A 12,337-nucleotide genomic window follows, 5' to 3' on the forward strand; every position below is an offset into this window, starting at 1 on the left:
GTAACCTTGTCGGTCGCGGTTCTTTCATAGCAATATGTACGTGGTATATATGTTTTATAGAGTACTAGATTAGTATGCACATACCCAGCAGGTTGTTAGCTAGGTACTACCTAACAAGATAGCTCGCCCCCACTACGAAGTACCTATCTAGACTAGATATCTCCACCTGACCGTAATACTGGGTACCTTGTTCTCCATATCCCACATTCCCATACCTGCTGATCTAGGTAGAGACAAGACACACGCAATCTTTTTGATATCCGCCTGGAGATGTGCGATGATAAAAGTAATCCGAATTAAATCTAATTTCTATACTTCTAATAATTATTATAGTAGATATTGATGAGCATTATTCGAACGTAAAGGCAATTATGCGTTTAAGACTGCGTTAGGCACATCCATGGATACATAACATACCTATGTATTTTCCAAGTACGAAAGATTGCGTCCTTGGGACCATTCCACTAGGAGTTTATTAGTGCGGTACCTTTAATAATATCCATGGATATACCTCCATATACCTACCCCGCCCCCTCCATACGTACCTACTTAGGTAGGTACATATCTGCGCGCGCTGCCATATCTAGCACGTAAGATAGGTCAGAGAAAGTCAGTGTACATAAAGTATCAATGTTTAATGTTGTAAGGCAGCTGCGCTCTACCGCAACACCTCATACATAATCATATACTCAGACTACCCACCACCCACCATTCAACCCATTCTCCGTTCTTCATTTCACAGGCAACTGTCGCTGTCTATCGTCCAACCAATTTTATACTTACCTGCTTATCGCATCGATAACCCGAAATCCAAACAATCCCACATCTTCCTCATCTTCCATTAGCCATATCATTATAAGGCAACGCCAGCCTGTCGCCGACGAAAGGAACAGTGTGCGTATTGCATATCTAGTCTTGCTTGCCTCGTCCAGATCGCCCGGTCTGCCTGCCTAGGTACTATTCTCCTCCATCTCACCTAACTTGTTAGATTTGCCTACCTGCACACTGTCTGCATAACATCCTACCACACACGCACAATCTTGGAACCTTTATCCCTCTTGGATACTTGAATTCCACTTGCCATTTACCATCTACCTGCCATCTACCTACCATCCACCTACCATCTATCACCTACCTTTTACACTTTATCATCCCCTTTGTTTTATTTATCGAGTAAGGAAGACTCTGGAACATCTCTTGAGATCTGTCGAGAACCCACGAAGCCAGCTAGCTAACACTTGCTATCTCTCTGTTTGTCTAGACATCTGGCTAGTCTCGACCTCTGTTCGTCTGTTATACGCAACTTGGACGTCTCGACTCACCCCCTCCCCCCTCCCCACCATTCACCTAAGACATCACCGTTCGTTTGCTTAGGACGGACATTCGCGCCAGACCAACTTCCATCAAGCCTCGCATCATATTCTATTTGTGTCTGCCTCTAGCCTACTTGAATCTTGTCATCCTCGGCTGGTTTACCAACCTTTCACGGTAAGCTCGAGGTATGACGTGATCTGGCAAAGAGCATTTCATTTTTACCACGTAATGGAACAGCCCCAACCCTTAACACCTACCGATATACCGACTGCTGTTCCACCTCCCCCATATACCGACCGTGCCGCTCACCCTATCGCAGTCGAGTCGAGCAAACCAGACAGCCTCGACCATATCTCCAATTCCGTCCCGTATCTCCGGTTTCCCCGACCACTAGGTAACCGGAAGCTCACCAACTGGGTTTCCTCCAGTTCTCCAGACATTATGCAACCAGAAAATATACCAGACGACGAGCCTAGCCTCGCCGAGCTAGGCTACGATGTTATCGGTACCGACGGAGAGAGCCAAGCCGAGTCAACCGCCAGCTCTCTCGATTATCAAAGACCCGATGATGTCCAGAGCTTGGGTGGCACTGATACCGGCACCGACGTCGACACTAACGACGCCGACACCGATTCTTCCGATGAAGACGAGGAGGATGAGGAGGAAGCTACTGCGCTGCACGACGCACCTATCATCAGCACGATTAGTAGCACCGTCGTCGAATTTACTGGAGATGCTGATGACGAGGATGCCGATGTTGAGACCCTTGTGAATCAGAGCCTCGAGAACCCTACAGACTTCTCTCAGCATGGCTTCCCGGCCCTCTCTCGCCTACTGCAGGCAGACCAGGATGAGATCCGGGAAGTCCCGTCGACTGAGAAGTTTCCAATTCAAGATGCCGAGTTGGGCGAGAATGTCAAGCATATTCTGTCATCTTCAGGGAAGAATAAGCCGCTGTACCAGGGTTATGACACATATCATTTGACGCTTAGACATGTTCGAAGAAACCGACGTGTTCTGGTGGCCTTATCTGGTCTTGCTATTCTCTATAGCCTCGCTATCACCGGCAAGTACTTCTTATTTAGCCCACACACTCCAAGAGTTCTATCTACAGTTCCGGTGGCGGCGGTCTCCTCTGCAGCAGTTCCCTCTCACACCGGGAACTCCGTGACTACCTCCGTGGTCCCACCCACTTTAGCACTAGCACAAACGCAGAAGGCTTTGCAGACCGGTGGCAGTTCGCCAAATAGTCTTATGTTCGTGCCATTCGGAAAGGACAAGGCACAGACAGGCATCCCCAAGCAATCTGAGCAACAACCAATCTGCTCGGTAGAGCTATATGACCGTAATGAGATTATGGTGAACATTCCACGGGGCTTGAAGTCTACTTGGCTCTCGAGGGATGCTATATTGATCGCGGTCAGCCGAGGTCTTTACGATATTCCGACAAAGGTATCGTCTGTAGAGGAAGGTTTCTTGATCGAAGTACCCCTGGAGGAGGCACACGATGTCTTAGCGGTATCTATTGCGACGACATGGAAACCAAAGATACAGGAGACGTTCCGCGTCGACTTTGGCCGGAATAAATTCATAGGTGCCTTGGATGCTGGCAAGCAGTTGGTTAAGGGATTCGCACAAAAATTAGTTGATACCGTCAATGAGACAACGGCGTGGGTTGAAGAGACCTACATTCCGGCTCTAGACGTCGTGTCGAAACAGGTCTGCATTCAGACATCGTCCGTCTCTGACTCCCTACTACAAGGACTTAGAGATGTTGGCAACGCCATCCTCAGCCTCCCGTCACAAATTACAGCCCAGATCACTACCCCGATCAAGCTACCGTTCAACGCTGACAATATCGCGCAACGCCAACACCAAGCGCAGTTGCAATTGGTACGAGAGGCCCAGGACCTACGTGACGAGCTTGCTTTACGGTACCTCTCCGCGCAGCTTAGATCTAAACTCTGGTGGTTGCGGATACGAGGAAGAACTGAAGAGTACCAACGCTATCTATCCAAGGCAGAGATTTATCTAGGAAAGAGAGTTGCTGATGCTAAAACGGTTAAGCAAGAGAGAGCTGAACAATTAAAAAAACTGATACGGACCCGGCGAAAGCACGAGCGCCACGAAACGAGAGGTTCTTTCTGGCGTAAGGGTATGGGGCAATTCCAGAACTGACCCCTCTCCACTTATGTGCACTTTACATCATAAGGTCAACCAGAATAAACTTAAGGATGGCGTTGGGATTTAGTGATATAATGGTCTTTGCTCGTCTTTCCCCTTTTGCCTTGGTCCCTCGCATCCTGATATCACTGCAGACAGGCAGTTATCTCGCCAAATCACCACTTCTTTCTCTTTTTATCCTCGGCTCCCCAGCAACGCATGCATGAAAGGATGAGCGACAGGGATACGATAGGACTTTTCTGTTTTCTCCTTTTTTTTCTCTTTCTCGTTCGAGTCTTGCTCGGGAATCAGGGTTAGGCGCAATACACTAAATGGGTGTTCTCATGTCCAACCGCATTCAGCATCATGGCGGGGTGTGGTTGCGCTCAAGAGCGTAGGGGTAACTTATCCGAGGGCTATTGCGTTGACTTCTTAGTAATCAGATGTCCAGACTAAGTCTCGAGGGTCCGTAGGTAGATAACCGACGACTAAGTCTCAGATAATGCATTGCCTTCATGTCTTGTACCTTTTGTTTTATAATGGCACGCGATATTTGTTTAATGTCTGACTGCCTAGGTACCTACTATATGTATGTAAGCCGTCTATTGTACGAAGTAGGTAGTTTTATTATTACACCAAGACCACTATCGTATAACAGTCACGTGGATGTATAGAATGTCAGACAGGAGCCGCATAGTGGTGTAGACTAGCTTGCAGCTGCCACATACCCATTTTATAGCATATGCCAGTTGGTAAACAGATACTCCTGCTAAGTCGGAATAGGTAGGTGGGGTTGCTTGGTGCCCGACTTGGAAAATCACGATTTCTGGCGAGTCAGGCATTGGCTTCTACTACTTGTTTATGGGTACAGTACATGTCATTAATTTCGATGTCGCTACATGCATGGATATGTACCTATCTACATATATCTACCTTCATCAACTACTTCAATCGCTATTGACCCGCATTTTTATGGGATGCATGTGCTATTACCTAGTACTAGGTAGGTATTAAATTAAATTGCAAAAAGAAAACAGCTAAGTAGAGTACATGGGTACCTGGATACCTAGAGAGCAAGAGGAGGGGCGAGGGGCAATTCTGCTAATTCAATCCCCCCACCCCCTCGTTTGGTTTGTTATTTGACTTGGGAACTATCACAACCACAATCCGCAACTTTTCGCAATAATTTCAACCTAATACTACATACTTCTACCCAATCTTCTTGTCCCCTTTCGTACATTCAAAAAGTTCGGTACGTGCAGTTTTACACATTATCTACCTGCATACTCCCATTTGCATCAAATTACCTGCATCGTTCTAGATCTGGGTATATAACGTAGGTACCATATTCACTATCCACGTCGTGTTTGGAGTCACCAAGTCTTGGGGATTTATTGTGGCGGTGGGGTGGCATTTGCGAATGCATTTTTTCTCTTTCTCTCTTTACATCTATCCTAATGTTGGTCAAGTTCCTGTCCACACATCCACGCTTGTTTGTCTTGCGTAGCTTACTTACTTGGTAGTAGTTACGTTGCACACTGATTTATCTAAACTTATCGGCACTTTTCCCAGATAATACTGCCTAACCCTGGGCTACACGTTAGCGCTTTCATCCCCCCATTTCATCTTCCACCGTCGCTTGTTGGGATTTAAAAAACAACAAATTTCTTATAGCATTCTTCTCACATCTCCTTTAAGCAGTATCACAACATGAGCTCTACCGAGAATACCGAGCCTAAGCCTGCCGAGGCCACCGAGGGCAAGCCTCTTACCTCCTCATCCGTCTTCTCCATGTTTGGCGGCGGCGCAAAGAAGGAAAAGAAGGACGAGGACGAGGATCGTGGCGATGTTTCTGGTAGCGCCAAGGCCCAGCGAGAGGCGGCTGCTGCTGCTAAGGGTGATGAAGAGGTGCGTCCATACGTATCCTAACCCCCCCTCTTCTTCTCGATCATCATAATAAGATAGGAGCTGATCAAATTTATCCGTACAGGAGGATCCTCCTGAGTCGGAAGATGTCCACTTCGAGCCTGTCCATAAGCTCACCGAAAAGATCAAGACTGTGACTCACGAGGAATCTGAAGAGGAAGTTTTTAACATGCGGTGCAAGATGTTTAAATTCACCCAAGACGCCGAAGGAAAAGGTGAATGGAAAGAGCGTGGTACTGGTCCTCTCCGCCTATTGAAACATAAGGAGAACGGCAAGATTCGCTTGGTCATGCGACGAGACAAGACCCTCAAGGTCTGCGCCAACCACTATAGTATGTTTTTATAAAGATCTCTAAGAGACCTTCAAGGTGGCGGGTACGAACTAATCTTTGCTGATACGTAGTTACCCCCGACATGACGATCGCTCCTATGTCTACTAGCGACCGGGCCTGGCTCTGGAATGTAGGCGCCGATGTCAGCGAGGGCGAGCCCGAGGCTATCACCGTTTCTGTCCGCGTAGCCAACGCAGAGAGTAAGTCACGATCCCTTATTCCCCGGCTGTGTAAGTCAGAGAGATTAACGCCCTCCTCAGATGCTCAGCTATTTAAGGAAGCATGGCTCAAGGCCCAGAAAGATAACGAGGCTCAGTTTGCTCAGGCTAAGGCAGAGGAGGAGGGTGAAGAAGAGGAATCTAAGACGGAGGAGAAGAAGGAGGAGGCTACCACATCCTCGTGATGGGTGAGGCCTATTCCGTCTGTGGTGGTTCAAACTACCCGTTTTATCATGGTGGCCTACAATTATAATGTCACCACGCTCCCCTACGTAGCGGATGTGTCGAGCGAATGCTCTTCTCCCGGGGCGAAAGGCTTGGAAATACGAGCTCTCGTGAGGGATTCACAGAGGAGAGGCGAATGATAATGATGACGAGAAGAGAGAGAGAAGAGACGATTAGATAGTCTAAGGAAGGATCAAGCACCAATCTCCCATAGTCATGGCATTTATGTCCCCCGCAAAACACTTCACGACGAATACAACCCCGATCCTCCCAAAACGCAGTTCTGAAATTGCCAATAGAAGTGGTGGCAGAGAGTGTCCAGCCGCTAGTATAGAGCCAACCTATCTAAATTATTGGTAAAATTTGTGAATGTGTATATGTATATTCGATAGCGTAACTAGGTACATATGTAACTATACTTCTTTTAGGGCATGGTGTATGACGGTATAAGTCTAGGTACCTACTAGGTAGTAAGTCAACTTCAAGGTTGAAGCGTTACCTACATATGTAGTACCTAATTAACAGGAAGTAGTACCACCTGCCTACGTATCTACCTACTAGGTACCTATGTACCTACTAGTAGTAGGTAGGTGACCACGTGATTTCGCGAAAATCATCGGCACTATGCTTTTATTTTGACGCGTTCTCGTCTCAACTGAAGGCAATTACATCAATGGATATCGGGCAACTACGTAGAGCTGGTAAAGTGGAATGTATTTACCCCGCCTCTTTCTAACAACTTTCTATCGGTGTTCCTTTTCAAACCCCACTCGTTATCTATTTCTTCACATCCATCACATTTAATAATTGAGACACCATTAACAATACACTGACACACATAGGACTAGCACCGCCTATTATTACCTGATCGCACATAGTGTTTTTGATGGTAGTCATGCCTCGCAAGAAGAAACAGCATCAGACTCGACTCACGTTCGAGCCTATCGACGTTTTCGAGTCTCCGAATAGAGCGTCGCCCGCTAACGTACGCTTCACTAAAAGTGTGGCTGCGAGCGGCAGCTCAAGTCGTGCATCATCACAACAAGCAACTCTCGCCCCGAGCCGTTCAGGTAGGTTAGCTTCTTCTTCTTCTTCTTGTCTCTGAGTTTCTTTTTTGATAGGTACCTATCTAGGTATTTATCCGATGTGAATCTCAGCGCTTTTCATAATTAAGACACATCCGTGTCATGCTGTTATAACAAATCAGTTCACCTACTATAATCAATACGTTTCAAAAATCATCTGCATTTAACCAACATCCTGGTCATCATCATGCTCACAATTGAATAGGCTCCTCCCAAAAGTCGCCACTGTCGTCAATGACATTGCCCAAAGCTGGTTTCATGACAAAATCTCGGGGTTTCAAACACCCCACCATCAACACTGACTCTGCTAATGATTCTGTCGGTGAATTTGAAGAAGAGGAAGATGCGTTTCCGGAGTCATCTCAGTCGATTTCAACCATGCTTCGTCAAACAGGCTTTAAGGCCGAGGATGCTACTATTGCTTATAATGGTAATGACGACCACGACATCGACCACGGTGACGATGGCGATGACGATGACGATGATGATGAGCCTATAATACCACCTAGCACGAGGAAACGTGCACGTCCAAAGTTTATTGAACTAGAAGATTCTAGTGACGAGGCCACCTCGCCCGCCAAAAGGAGTAAGACTTCACAAGTGATCCCTGACCGAATCAAGAAGTCAGCATCGAGTGCTTCTTCCTCTACTAAACGTCCTCCGCTTAAAGGCCATCGCACGGAGAAACAAAAGAAAATAGAACTTCTTCGCCGTCGACGAGCTGGAGAGAAGATCGATAGAGTCACATCATCGGAAGACTCTGAAGAAGAGAAACGCGGTATATATGATAGTGACTCAGAGGACGAATTTGGTGTCCTCAAAGAGTTTGATGACGAAGAAGAATCAGACAAGGAGCAAGTTGAGGCGCCTATTCAAATCCGCAAATCAACTAAGAAACATATGAAAGATAGCCCAAAGGGAAGCGAGGACGAAGAAGATGACGGCGACCTTGACGATTTTGTCGTCGATGATGATGATGCTCCTTTTGGAGCACCTGCTACGCTCGATATCCCCCTCGAGTTTACGGCTCAAGCACATAGGCCTCTTAAAGAGCAATTTCCTTATGTCATCGAGTGGCTTGTCCGCAATCGAATTGACCCTGCATTCGATCGGAACGACCCAGTTTACGCAAATGCCTGGCGTAAACTCAACGATGAGGTCCAAGGTCTCGCGTCGTCCAAATTCGCGTCGTCGGCTTGGAGGCCTGAATTTCATCGAGCGTTGAAAGTCAGACCGAATGTCTTGTCTCTTCCGATGGGACCCGCCGAGAGACGCCTTTATGATGTTTGTGAAGCCTGTGGTCGAGGCGACCGTCAGCCTACCCGGGTGATCACTTTCTCAGGCCATCCTTACTACAAAGACACACTAAGTGAAATAGAGTCAGATTCGGATGAGAACGAGGGCGATACGAGCGACAATGGGTCTATTGATTCTCAGGGCATGGCCTTGCCTGCCGTAACGAAGAAGTGGCACGTTGGCATCGTATGCTGTACCAATGCCGAAACGGCGCATAGCTTGATTCACTGGAAACATGCACTGAAGGAATGGGTAGAAGAACGGCTACAACTAGAAGGGTGGATGAACGCGGACAAACTTGAAGAGCGGGAGCGTATGAGGGGCGGGAAACGTCTCAAGCTTGCCAATAAAATCATCGACGGCTGGCGCGAAGAGAAAATTGTCAAATCACTTTATCGTGACTTTAAGACAACTTTGGAGGATGCTCGCAAGAAGTCGACAGGGAGACATCGGCACCGTAATCCATGGGGTCTTTAAGCATATACATGCTTACCAGGATGCATCTTTCTAGCTACTCGAGTTGGGCTCTACGTCTACGAGTCATAGTGGATAGCTAATTGGTGTGGATTTATATCATGAGTTCTGTATGGGGCTGGTATGCCAAAGAGAATCGGGAATCGCTCATTTCTGTCATTGGGATATGTGCACCTTGCCAAGAGCCACGGCGCGATAAGGTTAGGTATACCAAGTGCGTAAGCCGTTAAATGACATTGATTCTAACTCAAGACCGGCCCCTCTCGCTTTCCACCGCCGTGATATTTATAAAAGTTCTATCTGATAGCTTTTGCCGTCTTTACAAACTCTCGTATCCGCTCTAGACTCTGCTCTCCATCGGCTCCTTCGACGCCGCTGCTCACATCAACACCTAGAATCCTGGCGCCGTCCAGGCCTACAGCCTTGATCACCCCAACGACATTCTCCGGGTCCAAACCGCCCGCTAGAATAATTCGCAACTCCCTGTCCCGCTTCAGCGCAGCCTTCACGTCAACGGTGTCCAGTAGTTGGCCCGACCCGGACCCTGGGTCAAATAGGGGTACAGTATGGTAGCCCCGGACGCCGATACCCGGCTCGCCTGGAGTAAAACGCCTCAGTATAGGTACGGGTATAACGCGCGCCCACTCGACGGGTTCGTGGCCGTGCAGTTGCACGACATCGAGGCTATAACGCTTTTGCAACTCAATAATTTCGTCAAGCGGCTGGTTCTGGAATACGCCGACTAGGAGTGGGCGCGTATGATTGGGGGACGTAAGCTTAAGGGGTGCCGAGGCGAAGAAGTCGCTCGCTGCGTTCTTAGGGATGGCGGCCGGGGCGACGGGGGCAGGCCGCGAGAAGTCGTGGACTGCTTTGGAGATAGCTTTCGCGGCATCGTCACTGACGGAGCGTTTGCGGTCTGGCACGAGGATCATGCCAATTAGGTCTGCACCTGCCTCCGCGGCAGCGAGAGCGGCCTCGGGCGTGCGAGTACCGCAGATCTTGACAAACAAAGGCCCGTGTAGAGATTTTTGTTGGGCAGAGGTTTGGCCTGCGCAGAGTTGTTGGATGAATTGCGAGGCGTCCGGTGCACGCATAATGGCCTCGCCCACCAAAATAGCGTTAACGCCATCCTTATGATTGGCAAGAACATCATCGTGAGTGTTAATACCGCTAAGCGCGCATATGATGGTTTCCTTAGGAACCAGGCTACGTAGTCTGCTGGTGGTGCTGAGGTCGACCTCGAATGACTCGAGGTTGCGGTTGTTAACCCCGATAACCTTAGAACCAAGTTTAACCGCGGTCGCCATCTCCTCCGTATTCTGGACTTCTACAAGTGGCTCCATCCCGAGAGATAGAGAGTACTTGTATAGGCGCAGGAGAAGTTCTTCGTCTAACATCTTTACAATGAGGAGTACTGAATCCGCGCCCGCAAGTCGCGCTTCTAGGATCTGATACTCTTCGAATATGAAGTCCTTCCGGAGCACCGCTGGCCGGTTGGGCATACTGTCTAGCACTCGCCTTACAGCGCGAAGATCCTCGATGCTGCCTTTGAACCAGTCTGGTTCCGTGAGAACGGATATGACGCTGGCTCCAGCGAGAGCGTATTTTTTTGCCTGCGATGGTGCGTCAATGTCGAGGGCGAAGATGCCTTTCGAGGGTGAGCCCCGTTTGATCTCAGCCATGAGCGAGACGTCGAACGGACTCTGTCGTATTCGATCGACAAACGGAATTTGGGGAGGGGCGGTGTTGAGTTCGTGTGCGGCCTCAAGATCTCGTGGGCGTAGCGACGGAATCTCCTTCTGAACAGCCACTGCTTCTCTTCGTCGTGTGTATATTTGCTGTAGGATATTGCTCTTCTTTGGATCTGACGGCAAAGATGACTTTTCGACACTTTGATTTGCGATGCTGTCAGCCTGTGACTCCTTACGTAGCCGTTCGTTGTCGGCCCAGGTACCTCCTTGCATATGTAGGAAGTTTTTAATCATGACTCGCCCATCAGCTGATAGGATGCTCTCGGGGTGGAATTGGACACCCTCAACCGTGTACTCTTTGTGCCGCACTCCCATTATGACTCCTTTTGAGCCGTCGTCTTTAGGTATCCAGGAAGTTACCTCGAGGCATTCTGGTAGAGTGACGTGTGTACCCGCAAGCGAATGGTACCTGGTGACGGGAAGACCTTGAGCCATACCCGCATAGACCCCCTTGGAGTCGTGGGCTAGTGGCGAGGTCTTGCCGTGGAGGATCTCCCCGGCAAACCTCACATCACCTCCGTACACATCGAAAATGCATTGTCTGTACACAATTACATAGGTTAAGTAGTGGGTATACTACGTGCAGACAGCTGCAAGGAGAGTTGTTGACTTACTGGCCCATGCAGACGCCGAATATGGGAATCCTTCCTGCAAAGTGTTTGATGGCATCCCGGCTTATGCCAGAGTCACTTATGGGATGTCCGGGGCCGGGGCTGACAACAAGCTGAGTAGGTCTCTTGGTGATCAATTCCTCGAGGGTGATCTGATCGTTCCGGTATACGGTAACGGTAGCACCTTCGAGGACAAGATATTGATATACATTCCAGGTAAAAGAGTCGTAGTTGTCTATGAGGATCAGATTTGAGGCCGTAGGGATGGGAGGTGACGGATCGGGATGGTGAGGAGAGTGGTCAATGATGTCCAGAGACGAAGCCATGATCTGTTTATTTATCCTTCTCTCTTCTCTCTTCTTTCTTCTTCTTCTTCGGTTTTCCCCTCTCTTCTTCCTTTGAAGCTTCTTTCTCTACAGATGGATGAATAGATCTAGCCGGGATGGGGATTGGAGATTGTGGACTGGAAACTGGAGACTGGAGAATTTTGATCTTATAGAATGAATAAACGTGGATGCGCTTCGTTTTATTAGACCAATATGCCGATCTGACAAGATAAGAGGTGGATTTAAGATGAGAACAGCAGATCATACAATTGAAGATGATCTTGTTTTTTCCATTGGCACCTCCCTTTTTCCAATGGTTAGTGATTACTACTAGTAGTTACACAAATGTGATAATATTTCATTATTTCCGGGAATCGGAGTCATCCTATTGACCTCTACCTTTGTACCGGTACACCTACACCCCTCCATGTAAGGCTGAGGCTAAAATCTTATCGATAGTAATGGGTGGCTTGCGCCTGCTGATGCGTACATTATGAAGTACTTAAATGCCCAGTACCTAGTAGGTACTAAGTAGATAGGTACTCGGTACAGGCCTATAGATGGATCACAGCACGCTAATCTCTAAATGGTTAGACTCTGACTAGGCATTGTACCT

General features: G+C 48.2%; 4 protein-coding genes across 4 annotated transcripts; 3 read left to right on the forward strand and 1 right to left on the reverse strand.

The window, feature by feature from the left end:
- Positions 1-972: 972 nt before the first annotated feature.
- Positions 973-4,116, forward strand: GGS22DRAFT_157848 (uncharacterized protein). The gene is made up of 2 exons (XM_047960552.1): positions 973-1,173; positions 1,262-4,116. Exon 2 carries the CDS (start codon positions 1,543-1,545, stop codon positions 3,490-3,492), a length of 1,950 nt encoding a protein of 649 aa, XP_047821509.1. The 5' UTR covers positions 973-1,173; positions 1,262-1,542; the 3' UTR covers positions 3,493-4,116.
- A 418-nt stretch (positions 4,117-4,534) lies between these two features.
- GGS22DRAFT_157850 (uncharacterized protein) lies at positions 4,535-6,520 on the forward strand. Its single transcript, XM_047960553.1, has 5 exons — positions 4,535-4,813; positions 5,179-5,385; positions 5,468-5,735; positions 5,807-5,935; positions 5,996-6,520. The coding sequence occupies exons 2-5, from the start codon at positions 5,188-5,190 to the stop codon at positions 6,136-6,138; spliced, it is 738 nt and encodes a 245-aa protein (XP_047821510.1). The 5' UTR covers positions 4,535-4,813; positions 5,179-5,187; the 3' UTR covers positions 6,139-6,520.
- A 339-nt stretch (positions 6,521-6,859) lies between these two features.
- GGS22DRAFT_112987 (uncharacterized protein) lies at positions 6,860-9,183 on the forward strand. Its single transcript, XM_047958002.1, has 2 exons — positions 6,860-7,248; positions 7,469-9,183. Exons 1-2 carry the CDS (start codon positions 7,065-7,067, stop codon positions 9,034-9,036), a joined length of 1,752 nt encoding a protein of 583 aa, XP_047821511.1. The 5' UTR covers positions 6,860-7,064; the 3' UTR covers positions 9,037-9,183.
- Positions 9,183-11,844, reverse strand: GGS22DRAFT_112984 (indole-3-glycerol phosphate synthase-domain-containing protein). The gene is made up of 2 exons (XM_047958001.1): positions 11,399-11,844; positions 9,183-11,325 (listed from the first exon to the last, which is right to left on the reverse strand). The coding sequence occupies exons 1-2, from the start codon at positions 11,719-11,721 to the stop codon at positions 9,330-9,332; spliced, it is 2,319 nt and encodes a 772-aa protein (XP_047821512.1). The 5' UTR covers positions 11,722-11,844; the 3' UTR covers positions 9,183-9,329.
- Between the last annotated feature and the right edge of the window lie 493 nt (positions 11,845-12,337).

This window comes from Annulohypoxylon maeteangense, assembly GCF_022496945.1.
Source record: "Annulohypoxylon maeteangense strain CBS 123835 unplaced genomic scaffold GGS22scaffold_4, whole genome shotgun sequence".
NCBI classification, from domain to species: Eukaryota; Fungi; Ascomycota; class Sordariomycetes; order Xylariales; family Hypoxylaceae; genus Annulohypoxylon; species Annulohypoxylon maeteangense.